A 15,980-nucleotide genomic window follows, 5' to 3' on the forward strand; every position below is an offset into this window, starting at 1 on the left:
AGGGTCGGCTCAGAGCTCCACACAAATTCTGATGTAACGAAACAGCATTCCTGCGCGAGGCCCCAAGATCCCAAGCCCCAAGACAGCCAGTGTTTGATTCACTTTGATCCAACTGGTTCTTTAGATCTGCCTAATTCAAATTGTGAATGCTAAGTGAATCAGAAGCAGAGTTAAACCTCATTCTCTTGTAAATGCCCTCATACTTTTCAGAATTGTGTGGACATTTGTTGAAAATAAACATGGCTGTGTTTCAACCATTGCCTTTTATAGCTGTATGTTCCATTAAACATTTTAAATAAACCCAACAGTCTTGTATGTACTTGTTAATTTACTATACTTTATTGTTGCGTTTTTCTCTTAATAATAAAAATACAATAATTTGGGATATATGAAGAATAGATTTATAACAAAATTCTGGTTTAATTTCAGTGAAACATGGAGAGAAAAAATGTGATTGAAAATAGGCAACACATAAGTCAACAAATCCAAATAAACATCTGACATTATTATTCTTAACACTATTTCATAGTATATTATGTAAGTAGGTCAGCATATGTTTGACAAGGAGAAAGTTTCACTTTGAACGAACTGTTAACGGGCGAATCGGTTCAATAAAACGATTCATGATTCAAAACCTTTTCAAGTGTGCGCAGCGCGCGAGCGGCACACAACTATTAAACTGGTGGTGGTTCTATGGTTGAAACGGGGGCTAAAATAGTTCCATAAACAGTTAGATATACATATAGATAGATAGAGATATATAGATAGATAAATGGAGAGAGAGAGAGAGAGAGAGAGAGAGAGAGAGAGAGAGAGATAAAAATATAAGATTACTGTTTCACTGAAACAGTATCAACATTCATTACACCCTTTGTTTTAATTCTTTATCGCAGTCAGACCACCTGCCTGTAGTTACGATATGCGACCCGCCACTGCTATAGGTTCGAGAAAACTCCAAGTAACACTTCATATTTCTTAGCACTAAAAAATAACGGCAGGCTACAGCACGCGCAGCCTTGCGCCTCATTAAGAAACACAGACACGCGCTCGTGTTCCATGGGTAGTTTGTTGTGCTCGTGTTTGCACGCTCGCGCGGAGCTACCGCGCATTCACAGCCGAGGGCAAACTCTCAGAAGTCACTACACGTTGCCATTATTCACGGCAAACCTCCATAAACCACAACTTGCCATGCACACAATGCAGTTCTGAATATGGTTCACTATTCTGGCACACTGTTAAGACTTAGCTATATATGTGGATAAAGTCGATGTGGCTTATAACTGGAATGAACGTCCATTGCACTTTGCTACGAAGAACACAAGCTTACCTTTAATGAAAGATGGGGTGGAAAATCACTCTCGCTCATTTCCACGCATGTCACTTACATAATCGCAATCGAGGCTGGCGCGTGCATTGTGCAATCCTAGTAAAAGTTCGATCAAGACTTAAAATCTGTGACGACAGCAGCTTTTCCGAAGTGTTACATTTTTTTTCTTTTTTGCACGATGAAAAGTCGCGAAGAATAGAAGAACAGGTAGAGCGCATGCCTCCAGAAGTGCTGCAGTAAGTTAGAACAGGAGGAGGAGGTATTGGAGCCAAACTTACCTGTTTGTACAAAGTTGGAGAGGAAAAAAACAACACAACGATAAGTGAGACGGACGACGAGTTCTCTGTCGTTAGTCCGAAGGTGGTCGAGGTGTCGCTCTGAGTTCCTGGCCGTTTCTCTCCGTCTCACGCGCCTATAAAGCCCCAGTGGGGGGATATGGAAATGAACTCGTCGCTCTCGAGCCCAGTCCGCGCGTTCCGGCGCCTCGCTAGTCAGGCGTGACTTTTCCCGGGTCTCGAATCGCGCCCTCTTTGAATCAACACCACATTTACCTTCTCAGGTTTAACCCCTTCATCACACAAACTGTGGAGAGGAAGTTGTCTAACTAAAAGTACTGCATGTACCCTTGTGTGTTCCACCACAGTGACAGTTTTTCTGAAAGTGTATGCTAAGTAACACAGAGTTTGTCGAAAACAGTTCCTCTTGACAATTTGTGTGACGAAGGGGTTAAAGCTTATAACTATTGACCTCTGTTTCTGGAGAAGAAAATGCACCTTTATACATATGTACCCTAAAAACATTGTTGTACGTTTAAAGTTACATTTACATGAAAGTATTTACTTTGTAAATATTTTTATTGAAAGTCATGTATGTTACTAAAAGGTTTTTTTTCTAAGAGTGTATATTACACTGGCCTATCTTTACACACACACACACACACACACACACACACATATATATATGTGTGTGTGTGTGTGTGTAAAGATGGGCCAGTTTATCATACATACCTTTAGTGACATGTATCCTATTACCAGACTGTTATAAAACCTTTTTTAATGACCATAACACATTTACCACTATTACCATGTATTATCATGTAACACACTGAATAGCATTGTTATAAAACAAAAACAACAACAAAAAAAAATACACAGTATTAGGGATGGGTGGCATCCACATTTTCATACTGCCTCAAAAAATTATCATGGTATACGGTATTACTGTAGGAGGGTGGGGGTGATGGGAGCACTGTTGGGCTATGTGAGTCTCATATCTGAGCATGGGTCAAGTGAAGGGTTTTCAGAACAAATTTTAGACACTGGTGCTGGAGGAACAGAAAAGTTAGAAAATAAGCTAAGTAAGGCAGGCTCTACACTGTTTAGAAACATAGCTGGTCAGATAACAGGCACACCAGAGCAAATTATTTTCCTGCAAACATTTAAGCCTCAAAACACACATATTTAGACATAAAGCCTCTCTTACATGTGAGCATAAAGTAGAGTGAATGGTCTTCTGAGTATTTTGTCTGCTTTCAGCTTTCCACCTCTCACTTTTAACCCAAACTCAGCGCGTAACTCACAACTGAAATGGACTACTGAGCCTGTGTTTTTTCCCCACCAGTTTTCAGAGTGTGACATCACCAGTCAGTGATCTCCCACATTAATTAATTCTTTGACCTTGTACTGAAAGACGTCGAACAGAAATTTGACGCACCAAACACAAGTCATATATACCACCTTCATTTTGGGACAGCGCATTTTTATATACAGAGTTATACAGTATTACCGTTATATGTATTACCGTTATATATATGACTTTACAAAATATACAATTCAATCATATAAATTATACAGTCTAACGTTCTGCTTCTCTGCTTTTTGATGGAAATACATGAGGGGAAACCACTGGGCCTGAGCTGATCAAACATTAAGTTGTATACAAAATGCTAACTACCCAACCCAAAATTCACCCGATATAATGAGAAGGCGTTTGATTGAAAAATGTGATCTGTTTACACACACTGTGCTAATAGAATAATTTTTGGAACTCTGGGTAATGGAGAAAACTTTAGAAGGGAGATTAGAAGAGAACTGCTGTTTCAAAATCTGCATATTTCACTTTACACTAAGATGAAAACAAAGTCATTATGTGTTTTTATTTGAAATGGCTCAATGTAGAAATTTTCATATTTATTTTTCTTTACAGTGGTGATGAATGAACTCAAGCTTGCATTTTCTACAAGCAAATACAGTCATTTTGCTTAAAACCAACAGTGAGCCTGCATGAGACTATCAAGTATTTATATGAGCACAGCAATTGTCCTTCACCTTTTTTTTTTTTTTTACTGTTTAGTGGTAGCCCCTTCCCGCCTTGTGCCCAGTGATTCTGGGTAGGCTCCGGACTCTCCACGACCCTGAACTGGATATGCGGTTACAGAAACTGAACTAAAAAAATGAATGCTTAGTGGTATTATGAATAAAGTGTTACAATATAATTCACTGTAGTTAACATACAAAACACATTTCCATAATATTTGGGACTTACAAATGCAGTAAAAACAAGAATCCGTGATTTATTAATAACCGTGAACCTTTATTTAACTGACAAAAACCCAAAGAATATATGCAGAATGTACATACATTAGAATTACATTTAGAATTTAACACCAAAAAAGTTAGGACAATTCTTTCTTAACTGCCCTTTTTAATCATCTCGGGACTGAGAATACCATATTATTTACATTTTGCAAGTATAATTTTTGGTAGATAAAAGACTTCAGCAGCTCAAAAAGTTAGTGGTCGCTGTGGTGTGTAAAAGACCTCTAATCCTTTCAGTCTTGGATTGAACTATCTGACAGTTCTCTCAAGATTTTTTTAATTAAGTGATGAGCAACAACCTATTTTTACTTGCAAATACTCTGACTTTTGTGAATGCCCCTGTTAAACCTTTTATGTTCACCATAGTGTTATGCTTCAATACAGTTTAGCATGAATTTTCTATAAACTTTTTACTCTTATTTTGCCTGTCTCAATTTTAAGAAATAAAAATGTGTTTCAGGCATCAAATTCAGAACACAATCAAGTTCCTTCATTCATTATCTGTAACTGCTTATCCAGTTCAGGGTCGCTGTGGGTCCAGAGCCTACCTGGAATCATTGGGCGCAAGGCGGGGATATACCCTGGAGGGGGCGCCAGTCCTTCACAGGGCAACACAGACACACACACACGCACACAATCACTCACACCTACGGACACTTTTGAGTCGCCAATCCACCTACCAACGTGTTTTTGGACTGTGGGAGGAAACCAGAACACCCGGAGGAAACCCACGCGGACACGGGGAGAACACACCACAGATAGTCACCCGGAGCAGGAATCGAACCCACAACCTCCAGGTCCCTGGAGCTGTGTGACTGCGACACCTACCTGCTGCGCCACCGTGCCGCCCACAATCAAGTTGTTTCATTAAAAAAATATATTTTCTTTGTGCTTCTCTCAGGTAAATAAGTTTTCAAAAATTGACAAATCAAAATTGTTTTTGTCATTTTACAAAATGCCCAAACTTTTTCTGTAAATTAGGTATTACAGATTCATACAGTATCTTAACACATAATGCAAAACATATTCTGTGACAAATCCTACAGTCCTAATACTAATACTATGACATATTGTATCATGAACAATTTTCATTGTACCATATTTCCATGTACCAAGTGTACCAGCCTACCAATAACACACTACTCGCCTATAACACACATTAACATAACATTACCGAACCATGTAACCATGCAACATGTTCCACTCTTTTACCATGTAACACGACTGATTAATAATATTAATTAAAATGAGAAACTACAAATATCTATTTTATTTATCATAAATAGGCACCTAAAACATTAGGATACTATTCTTGCATTTAGATGTGATCAAAGTTAAACTTGTCCAAACAGCCAGGTAAAAAAATAAATAAATAAAAAAACGTGTGACGAAAATTGCGAAATGAATCAGCTCGCTAGTTTTGTCTTGAGTCTGGGCTTCCTTTCTAGCTGTGCAGCTAACGGAGCAGAAAATGCTACAGTTAAATTTCACTAAAGAAACACTGCCCGACAGTGTCACCAATGATTTCCAGACCCTGAATAAATTCAGCGAGCAGGTAAGGCTTCACTATGCGTATAAAGCCATCAGTGAGTGAATTAAACGATGCTAAATTTGGCTTCTAATGTTTCGTTCCACCTTAAATGCAACCGGTACATTCTGTAGACTCGTGAAACCCGCACGTCACTTGTTCATTTAAGGTGGAACGGAAAATTCCACAAAGAAGTTGGCTAATATGCAGATTTATTTCAACATTGGTGTAATTCCCCTTCAGCGAGTCTAGCTAAATATCACCGAACTGTATTCAAACTTAGGACACGTAATGTCAACCTAAAAATTAAAGTAATAAACACCACAGAAAAGCAGAACATTTCTCTTAAGTATAGCTAAGTACCGTTCGGTGATATTCAGCTAGAGGGGAAATACACCAATGTTGAAATAAATCTGCAGTAAGAAGTTTTTGAAATGTACATAGTTTTATAAAGTGGTTTGTTTTGAATCTAAGATTGTGCCTCTGTCTGTCACTGGCCTGCAGCTCGACAGCTCCGCCCTGCAGTCGGTTTTTTAGGTTTTTGACGTAAGAAACACTGGCGGTATGATAGCGCAGTTACACCAATGACGAAACGCAACGAATCCCGTTTGCAAACCTACTTTGGAACCCTTCAACGTGTTTTCACCCTCATAAATTGGCTCGGCAACCAATTCGTCCCCAGCGGGAATTTCAAAGCAAAACCCCTCAGCCATGACATTCAATGTTTCTTTTCCCTCAAGAGACGTATTCTAACATATAAACATCACCACATGGCCATATTAATCAGGGAGAAAACTTGAATTTCCCCGGTATTACTTTTTTGATAACACACATGCCTGCATTTTTTAAATTAATAAATATTTTAAAAAACAATATTGGAAAATCCCTTATAATACATTCATTCATTATCTGTAACTGCTTATCCAGTTCAGGGTCTCGGTGGGTCTGGCGCTTACCCAGAATCATTGCACGCAAGTACCAACACACCCTGGAGGGGGCGCCAGTCGCAGGACTTGAACCCACAACCTCCAGGTCCCTGGAGTTGTGTGACTGTGACACCTTATTCTACTTAAAGGAAAACTGTGTGGCTCAGTATTGCAGAAAGGGCAATATGTAACTTTTAGTGGAGTGTAGGACCCACTCCCCCAATTAATTTTAGTATAGTGCTGTACAGATGTATTACACCAGGGGGTGCCCAAGGAGCAAAAAGCCCAAATCTTACCTAAGGTTCCTTTAAATTAACTACCAATACATTTTAGAACAAAATTACAATATAAGAGTAAAATTAAGATAACTTTATTAAAACAATTTCACTTAATACCTTTTTGTGTAGCTTGTGAAAGTATTAGTATGATTCTTTATTTGGTAGTCTATTTTAAATAGTGATTACATTTTTTATCTGTAAAAGTCTGTAAGGCCCTGTACTGTTGTTTAGACCTACACAGCTAAAGGAATTAGTAATCTTTCTCATGACAGTTCTCTCTGCCCTTGCCAGCATGCTGTGTTTTATATCTCTTTGTTTGTTCACGAAAACCGTTGGTCCAAAGTCTGTAAGGTTAATAGCCACCTAGACAGCTCTTAAATTAGTGTCATTCTCCTCTGATATATCCTCATTGTATATACAATGTCAGACCTATTAAATTAAAGAAAATGTCATTATATTCACTCTAATTCCTTTAACCGTCTTTTAAATGTTTCACCAAGAAATATGATTTGCACAAATTTCCCATGAACTCAGAACAGAGATGTATTTGTTGACTGTTGACAAATTGACATGTTTGTTACTTTATGTATCTAATGCTAGTATTTAAACTCCTCAAACTAAAAAATATAAATTAATATTAAATAAATATTAAACTTTGTCTTGTAAAAATGACAATTATAGATATCTGTAATTCAGTTTGAACTAATCAAAATTGTATTTTCACTAGTAAAGCATGAATTTTTACTAATAAATATTGAATTACGAGTTTTTACTTTTTTTATTCAAAACTATATATGATAGAGTATGTTTAATTATAAACATATTAGCCAGTTACTCCACAAAGACCCTTCCAACTTGCCTCACTCTCACTCTCTGTCATTTTTCACTTCTTTTGTCGCACACGGACACAACCACCCTTTTCTCACCCCTGTCCTTGATATAAATAGGCATAAGATGCAAATACATAATGTTCCATCAATGAATAGAGAGCTCTTAAACATAATTTTGATTAGTATCAATAAGAATTGTAGATCTCTTAAATATATAATATAACTCCATATTTGAATCTTCATAATTTAGCTAATGACTCCAAAAACAGTGACCAATGTACAGCAGTAAAGTATTAAAGTATTGTAAAGTATTTTCACTTCCATTTGAAAAATTAAGTAAACACTTGCACATATTTATATTTTGGAATATTGCTGTGAGCCCTTTAGTGCATTCATTCCCAAAATCATTATTAAAATCAGGTTACATTCTGTAATAATGTTTTATAAAACTATAAAATACTGTACAAGTAAGTCATGACTGCTCAGTTTAAGAGAAGTATCACCTGAATTAGCCAAATTAGATTAAAAGGGTGTCTGGATACTTTTGGACATATAGGAATCATGGACAGTTAATAGCATAATGTCATTTTGTTTGTTGATTTGTTTTTTCTTCTATGAATTGTCTTTCTGTTAATCACTTACTTTACATTCTGCTCTCTGCAGCAATTTGTGAGTTTGACTGAGTTACTGTACCAGTTTCTATTAGAGCCTAAAGAGGTGAGTGAGACATCTCCAGTCTAGACTGTATATTGTAAGCCATAACCATACCTACTATGAATTGACTCCTGCTTTTTTGGACTTTGTGGATATGTATGAAAACATGATTTTAAAGGATAACTTTAAAATTTCTAAAAAGATTTTTTCTTGTGGGTTCCCCGCTCCTTCAGTCTGAACGGTTCCTAGCACAGCTGAACGAGTTTGCTGGGGAGAATGGCATGGGTGCAGGTCCACTTAGAGGCTTAATGAAGAGCATTCTCCTTCTTCCACATGGTAATCTCAAAACTCAGTTCTATGTGAAATCTATATTCACATATACAGACTATGTAAGATCTGGGCCTTTAATATTTTCAAGGCATATTCTGTGGAGGTTCTTTTGGAAGAATACATTTTTTCCCCCAGTATATGGCTGAACATCACTTTGAAGCCCACAGAGTTTGAAAGTGATATTATAACATAAAAATCTCATGGCGGCATTGTCAGTTTTCGATAAATCTAGACTCTAAATTGTATGGTCTTGATGTTTCTATTCACCTACATTGCTTTCATAAAGTAGATGTTTCATTATTTGTTATTTATTATCTATGTATAGAAAATAAGGATGTGGTACAGTCATGCACATCTGAAATCAGATCTGCTGCTGAGTTGTATAATATAAAATCTGTACAGTCATAAAAGGACATGAGAAGCAGCAGTGCCTCGAAACGAAGCTCAGGTTTTAAAGCTACTTATATTTATGGATGCAAACAAACAGTGCCTGCCATCCAGGGACAGTTTTAAGTTTTACACAATGGCATATAAAATATTTAGAGCCCCATCAAAATGGCAGGATTCATTTTGAGAAAGTAAAAAACGGTGCTTGTGACAACCATAAGCAAATTCAGTCGGATGCTGATCTTTATGAAGACTATGTCTTAGTAAAATTACTCTATACGTTACATAAAGGTTTGCAAATAGATAAACTGGGCCAGGTATATTGAGTATGCTTTGGTATAACACAGTATATCATTTTGTACTATAATATTACACATTAGACAACATATTTCAGTAAGCACAATGTATGTGGTTTTACCCTTGAAATAAAAATAGCAAAACAGTGTTCTGGGAAGTGCTTATGAAGCAGATTGTCTCTGTGCTCCTCTTAGGTGCCCTAAAAAAGACCCTGACTGCTGAGCAAGTAAAAGATGACCTGCTCTTGCTGGGTATGACATTCTTTGTTCTGGTAATTTGTGATTGCTTGATTGCCTCTAATTATTATTACAATAATACACAAGATAAGATGTAAAATATCCTATGCCACTCCAGTAGAACTTCACATAGGGCCCACCCCACTCTCCTCCTACCAGCAGCCACATAATTTCTATTGTTCCAATCCTACAGTTACACCCTAAGGTTGCTGTGGCCGTTTATGATCCAATCAGCAACCAGCTACCCTTAACATCTACAGTTACATTGAGCCCATCACATGAGTACACAAAGCACGCACTGCATCACTAGCTCTTCACAGGGGTCATCAGGTAGGCACCTCACCTCGTCAGTGTTTTTTGGTGAATTAAGCCCACTACACCTCCAGAAGGCTCAACAGTGAAGTCTGGCATCCCAGACCCACTCTACTCCAAGCTAGCTTTAGAGTCCCCATGAAAAAACACATGCCTGCATTTTAAAAATGTTATTATTTTTGTAACTCTGAAGAAAAAACATTGGAAAATCCCTTATAATACAGGACACACAAATTTCACCTTATTTTATTTTAAAGCAGCACTGTGTTATCTTAAAATTACAGCTTTGAATGAAATTAAATGACACATTCTGGGCTCAGTATTGCACAAAGTACAATATGTAACTTTGGGTGGGGTGTAAGACCCACTCCCCAAATTGTTTATAGTATAGTGCTGTAATTGTCTGTACAATGCTGTAATTGGAACAAAAAACAAAACTCTCTGCCCTTGCCAGTATGCGGTGGAGCTGGTGATTAAGGCTGTACCTTGCCCCACTGGCACCGTTAATGCATGCTCATTGCCACCAGTTCCATGTGATCTTTACGTGCTACATCACCAACCACCACAACAGCACCTCTACAGTGCATTTCCCCAAGTAATTTGTGTTCTCCTTATCCACAACCACTGACTAGACCTTTCAGCTGTTTCTGATAACTCCGTCACAGCTGCCCTTAATTTCCGGCCCCTGCAGGGCCACAAGCAGGGATGTGGCAGAGTTGGCTACAAATCCCCTAACACCTATCTCCATCAGTCTAACATGTGCCTGCCACCCGCGTTCCCTCACCTTAGCCACCAAGTCCGCATACTTCAACTTCTTCCTTTCGAATGCTTCGTCTACTGCATCCTCAAATGGAACTGTCAACTCTATGAAATAAACGGTTTACTTGCAGAGCACCATATCTGGCCTCAGTGTAGTTAACGCAATGCACTCTGGGACTTGCAGTTTTTTACCTAGAACTAAAGCTATAAATTTGTTATCTCCATTACCTTCATACGCTGAACTGACACCGGGATCAATATTGAGAAACCTAAACACATTCTATTTGGAGTTTCAGTAACTTTGTTTACACCATTATCAAACAGGTTTTATAGTCTCGTTAATGTTTTCATTCTCTAAGCTCTTAGAAAATCTATAAGTAATTCATGTAGTGCAGATCAACTAATGTTTCTCTGATTTTACCATTTTATAGGGTTGAATGAAGACAAGGCCACTCACTTCTCTGACCAGGTACGTCATAACTTAATTTGAAGAGCTGCTTCTTAAGCCTTTTTTTTTGCCATACATAAGGCTCTGTACAATTGTATGCAAAGTAATACAATACAAAAAAATAACACACTGCCTTTAAGCCTATACGCTTTTAATATTATTATTTACAAATTTTTTTTCAGGTTTATCAAACTTTCATTTTTTTCATTTTTTTTCTTTCAATCATTTTTTTGGGTCATAAATATTATCTGTTCCCATGTTACAGTGGCGAGTTCATTACCCAGTGTTGTCTAGGCTTGCTGTTGGACAGACTCTGATGATCAACCAGCTGGTTGATATGGAGTGGAAATTTGGTGGTAAGTTATTCCCATCTTACACTCATTTTATCTGCTACTGCTATCTCCATATTGGACACTTTCTGCACTAGCCAAGACATTCTTGAATAAGGCTGTTTACATTCTTTCAAATAATAACTAAGCTAATTAGACAAAAAACTAACCAGTGTAAAAGTATGCTAAGTAACTTGCACATAAATGTTTACAATTAGAGGCCCAACAAATTCTTCAACTGACATTATGTAGGGTGAACCATGCTAAATATGAAACAAGCCTGATTGTTTTGTGATATTGGTAGAATGTTGTTACTTGTCCAAAACATGTATATTAATATTTAAATTACAACTTAAATCAAATTTTAGTCATTCAATCATTCATTCAGTCATTATCTGTAACCACTTAGCCAATTCAGGGTCAGGTAAGCAGTTCAGGGTGGGTCCGGAGCCTACCCGGAATCATTGGGCGCAAGGACAGCACACACCCTGGAGGGGGCGCCAGTCCTTCACACGGCAACCCACACATTCACTCACACATATCTATGGACACTTTTGAGTCACCAAAAGTGAAACACCAGTGTGTTTTAGGGAGGAAACCCACGCGGACACGGGGTGAACACTCCAAACTACCTGCTGTGCTGGCCAAACTACCTACCGTGCTGGCCAAACTTTAGTCAAATTAAGTTCATTTTAAATATATTTCCCAGGCATATTTTAGAGCTAAAAGCATATTTGAAAACTTACGAATCTCACCAGTAGATTAATCACAGTAAACCTAGTTTTATTGAATCTATAGCCTGGGAACAAGGACTTTGGGGACAATATTAATATGATTCTGAACTTATTTATTAAGTTAGTTTTTATTGTGATACCTTCGTTATTCGTATTCTAAAAATGTAAAAATAAATAAATAAATAAATGTGTACATGTGTATCAGCCCAATCTGTGTTTAGCATACATTTTATGTAGTGTATGGTCAATTATTACAAGCAAGAATTTTGATGTTACTTTTCATAAACAAGAGCAATAAAGCCATTGGCTAAAAGCTCACTTAAACAGCTTCTCATTCATTCATTATCTGTAACCCTTATCCAATTCAGGGTCGCTGTGTGTCCAGAGCCTACCTGGAAACATTGGGCACAAGACAGGAATACACCCTGGAGGGGGCGGCAGTCCTTCACAGGGCAACACACACACACACACACACACACCTACGGACACTTTGGAGTCACCAATCCACCTACCAACGTGTGTTTTTGGACCGTGGGAGGAAACCGGAGCACCCGGAGGAAACCCACGCAGACACAGGGAGAACACACCACACTCCTCACAGACAGTCACCCGGAGCGGGAATCGAACCCACAACCTCCTGGTCCCTGGAACTGTGTGACTGCGACACTACCTGCTGCACCACCGTGCCGGCCGCCCTTCAGCTTCTCAAGCACCAGAAAATTCATTTTTTGTTTAGGTCACTTGCATCAGATACCAATTAGGTTGGAAAATAATTGATTTATATGGGGATGCACTGATGATTAATTTTATTGTAAATATTGTTCTTTTATACAACAACTAAATAGCAGAAAAAGAATAAAATATCTGCCTATATTTATAGTTACTGTGGGAACAAGTGAACTGCAGAAGGCTGGAAACATCTTCCTACAGGTAAATAATATGTTTTTTTCAAGTATTATTTTAAGCATACTTTATGTCTGCTTGTATTTTATATTTAATGTAATTTAGATAAAATAATTTAGGTGATTTTATAGATATATTTGCCTTGAATTACATTTTATTAACATTCATTTGTATTTTGGTTCTGAATATTTTTTGCCACAGAAATAGAGAATGATTTAATAAAGGTCTAAAAAAGGTCTGAATATGTTGAAGGAGATGAGAACACCAGAACAGTCTACATTTTTGAATGGCTTTCAATCTCTCCCTACCCTGAAGTCACATACAGCACAAAATGGGTTTTGTCTGACTGATCACGCAGTGGTCTTGTGTAGATGCCAAAGGCTCTGCCCCTTTGCTTTCTCTCTTGTACTTAGAGCAGTCTTTTTACCTGTCAGTCTTTCATCACCCTGCTCACATAAACAGACTTCAGAACCACACACCCAGGCAGGCTGTCACCCACATGAATCATAGCCAGAAGGCATGCTTTTTAACACTTTCATTTTGGTGCCCTGTGGCACTTAGACTGATATTGATCAGGCAGCAAGTCCCTGCTGCTGCTCATCTAACTGCTGGTGCATTCACTTTGCAGCAGATTGACATGAAAAGGTTTGTCTTTCATGTAAAGTGTTTTCTTTTGTTATTCCTTGCAGCTTAAGCTGGTGGTCAGAAAAGGGAACACTACAGAAAATGTGTACATGGGTAAGATTTTGCCAACTACCTAAACAGAAAATATCAACTTTTCTATTTTAAATGGATCATATGTTACTTTTTTGTTGTTTTCTTTCTCCACTAGGATCTATTAGTGATTGTGTGGTTTAATGTTTATAACAAAAAACATTATATTTAATTTTTCAACACTTTCCTTTTATGTAGGCGGTGGTTTTCATTTATATGTATGTTCAGAATTGTATACATTTTAGTTTTGTAATTAGCTTCATTTAGTTTAGTTTATATCATTTGAATTATTGGCACCTGCGGGTTTTTATTTAGAATCAAAGACAACACTTAATTTCTTTAATTTCCAGTTAACTTGGCCATATCTTATTTTATATAAAGGGTGCTCTCTGACTTTTTCATAATTTACAACACATTAGGTTCTCTGACTTATTTCTATTTATTATTGCTCTGTTTCCTCTTAGAACTGACTCTCCCACAGTTCTATAACTTCCTTCATGAGATGGAGAGGGCCAAAGCCAGCATGGACTGCTTCAGCTGAGAAGCACTTAATTGTGGACTACTCTAATGTGCCGCATTTGACAGTGTTACTGAATCACAGTAACTTGTGTGCGTGTGTGTTTCTGTGTGAATGACAAATGAATATGGTGTATAACCTGTGGGTATACATACAAATACCTTCATTCGCCCGTGATGAAACTGTTGTCTTTTGTAAGATGAAATCGATTTTCTTTGCACTTTTAAACAAATAAAACACTCAAATATCACTCAGATGATCTCATTCCTCTGCGTGATTAGCTCATATTATTTATGTATTCAATTAAATGTAGGTGTTTTAAGGTGTACATGACAAGTCCAAGTACAAAGCACGCACATGCAGTTTTATTCATTGCTGTGATTAAATGCAGACATTTTACAATTTGCCATGCACTCAGAAATAAATTCACACCCACTTCTCAATTTTGAGATAAGGTTTGTCCTGGAGCCCTAAAGTGGAAATAGAGCTCAGTTTTGCCATTTGTAGCTTACAGAGTTCTTGGGGGGGATTTTTATCCAAAATTGCTTTTGTGAAAACCTATGTTTTTTGTTTACTTGGAGGTCATCCTTGTTTCTTTCTCTTTCTTTCTTTTGCATGCCAAGGCTTGTTCTCAGAATCAGGTGTAAGGTACTGTGGATATCATAAAGCCACTGACAGTGAGATTGCCTTTTTTTCTTTTGTCGTGTGTTTCTTTCTGTCTCACACCATGCTTGTCTTCTCTAGCATCAACAGCTGGAACCCTTCTGAATGTTCAGAACCCTTTTGATGCCCACCCAGTGGGTTTGTTTACTGTTGATCATGAGTCAGTCTGAAAGTGTCCTCTGTATTCACTATAGCTTTTATCAGCTACCTGAAAGAAAAGATATCAGGCAGTGTGCTCACACATGAATGGTATATAACATTATGGTTTGTGAAACACCTAGAATCTCTAAGCTTTCTATCAGGTAAACCAGGCATAGAAGTGTATTTTCTATATACACAGTTACAGCCATTCTTATGTCCCAGACAATAAATGGAAAGCGACTGTCATCAGCGCAGCAGTAACACTCACACTGTAGTGACATGTTAGTGTATGTTGTAATGGTGTCAAAAGCACCTCCAAATTTACACCTAAAGGGAGCACCAACTTTTCACCAAATTTTCTTTGTTTGCACACATTCATTTAGGTGTGCAAGTCTGAAGAATGTCTCATTTCTTTCATTATCCCCAATATAACTGCTCAATGTCCAACAGTCCAAAATTGCTTGGGCTTTCAAGGCCATAGTGTGTCCTGTTTCTCATTTAGCTGATTATATCTGTGCACATGTGCCTGCAGAGGTCTATAACCCAAATTTTCTTAAGATTCAGGCAAGGAAATCTCAGAGTTTTTTACTGCTGTCTGGCCAACATGGTGGAGATAAGGGAAGAAATTATTTAACTTGTAACTGAGGTGTAATCTGAATTGAACCACAGTAGATTCAGGCATTGTTAGAATGTGCAAATCACAAATCAGTTTCAAATTCATGTGTTTGAAACAAGCATCCTTGAGGTCTTTTGCCCTATAGGGCTGCATGTTGTTGGCATCACCAAAACATACATTTTGCGAAAGGCTGTAGCCCTCTACTAACCAATTGTATGCCCCTGTGTTTTGTATGCTTGATGATATCTTTTCTCTGGCCCAGTTTTCCAAACAGACCCCAAGTTTAAACACTAGGTTCCCAAATAGACATTTATGAGATGTTCTGTACAAAATGACAAATGTCATAAATGTAAAAGTACAAATCTCTACTTGTCTTTGTAGGATGTCATTTAAATTTTTTACATTTGGTTTTGTTGGTCTGGTAGATCTTGTTCTCACTTCCAAACCTGAAAAC

General features: G+C 37.6%; 2 protein-coding genes across 2 annotated transcripts in view; one reads left to right on the forward strand and one right to left on the reverse strand.

Moving 5' to 3' along the window:
- dnmt3bb.1 (DNA (cytosine-5-)-methyltransferase 3 beta, duplicate b.1) overlaps nucleotides 1–1,823 on the reverse strand; it is a 50,840-nt gene extending 49,017 nt beyond the window's left edge. Inside the window, exon 1 of the mRNA XM_066670555.1 lies at nucleotides 1,606–1,823. The gene's annotated coding sequence lies outside the window, so the exon portion shown is untranslated. The remainder of the gene's footprint in view (nucleotides 1–1,605) is intronic.
- Nucleotides 1,824–5,337: 3,514 nt separating this feature from the next.
- On the forward strand, nucleotides 5,338–14,793 carry commd7 (COMM domain containing 7). Its single transcript, XM_066672170.1, has 9 exons — nucleotides 5,338–5,479; nucleotides 8,150–8,203; nucleotides 8,374–8,476; nucleotides 9,349–9,405; nucleotides 10,893–10,930; nucleotides 11,175–11,265; nucleotides 12,853–12,902; nucleotides 13,565–13,613; nucleotides 14,054–14,793. The coding sequence occupies exons 1-9, from the start codon at nucleotides 5,396–5,398 to the stop codon at nucleotides 14,128–14,130; spliced, it is 603 nt and encodes a 200-aa protein (XP_066528267.1). The 5' UTR covers nucleotides 5,338–5,395; the 3' UTR covers nucleotides 14,131–14,793.
- Nucleotides 14,794–15,980: the final 1,187 nt, after the last annotated feature.

Source organism: Hoplias malabaricus, chromosome 5 (assembly GCF_029633855.1).
Source record: "Hoplias malabaricus isolate fHopMal1 chromosome 5, fHopMal1.hap1, whole genome shotgun sequence".
In the NCBI taxonomy this organism is placed as follows: Eukaryota; Metazoa; Chordata; class Actinopteri; order Characiformes; family Erythrinidae; genus Hoplias; species Hoplias malabaricus.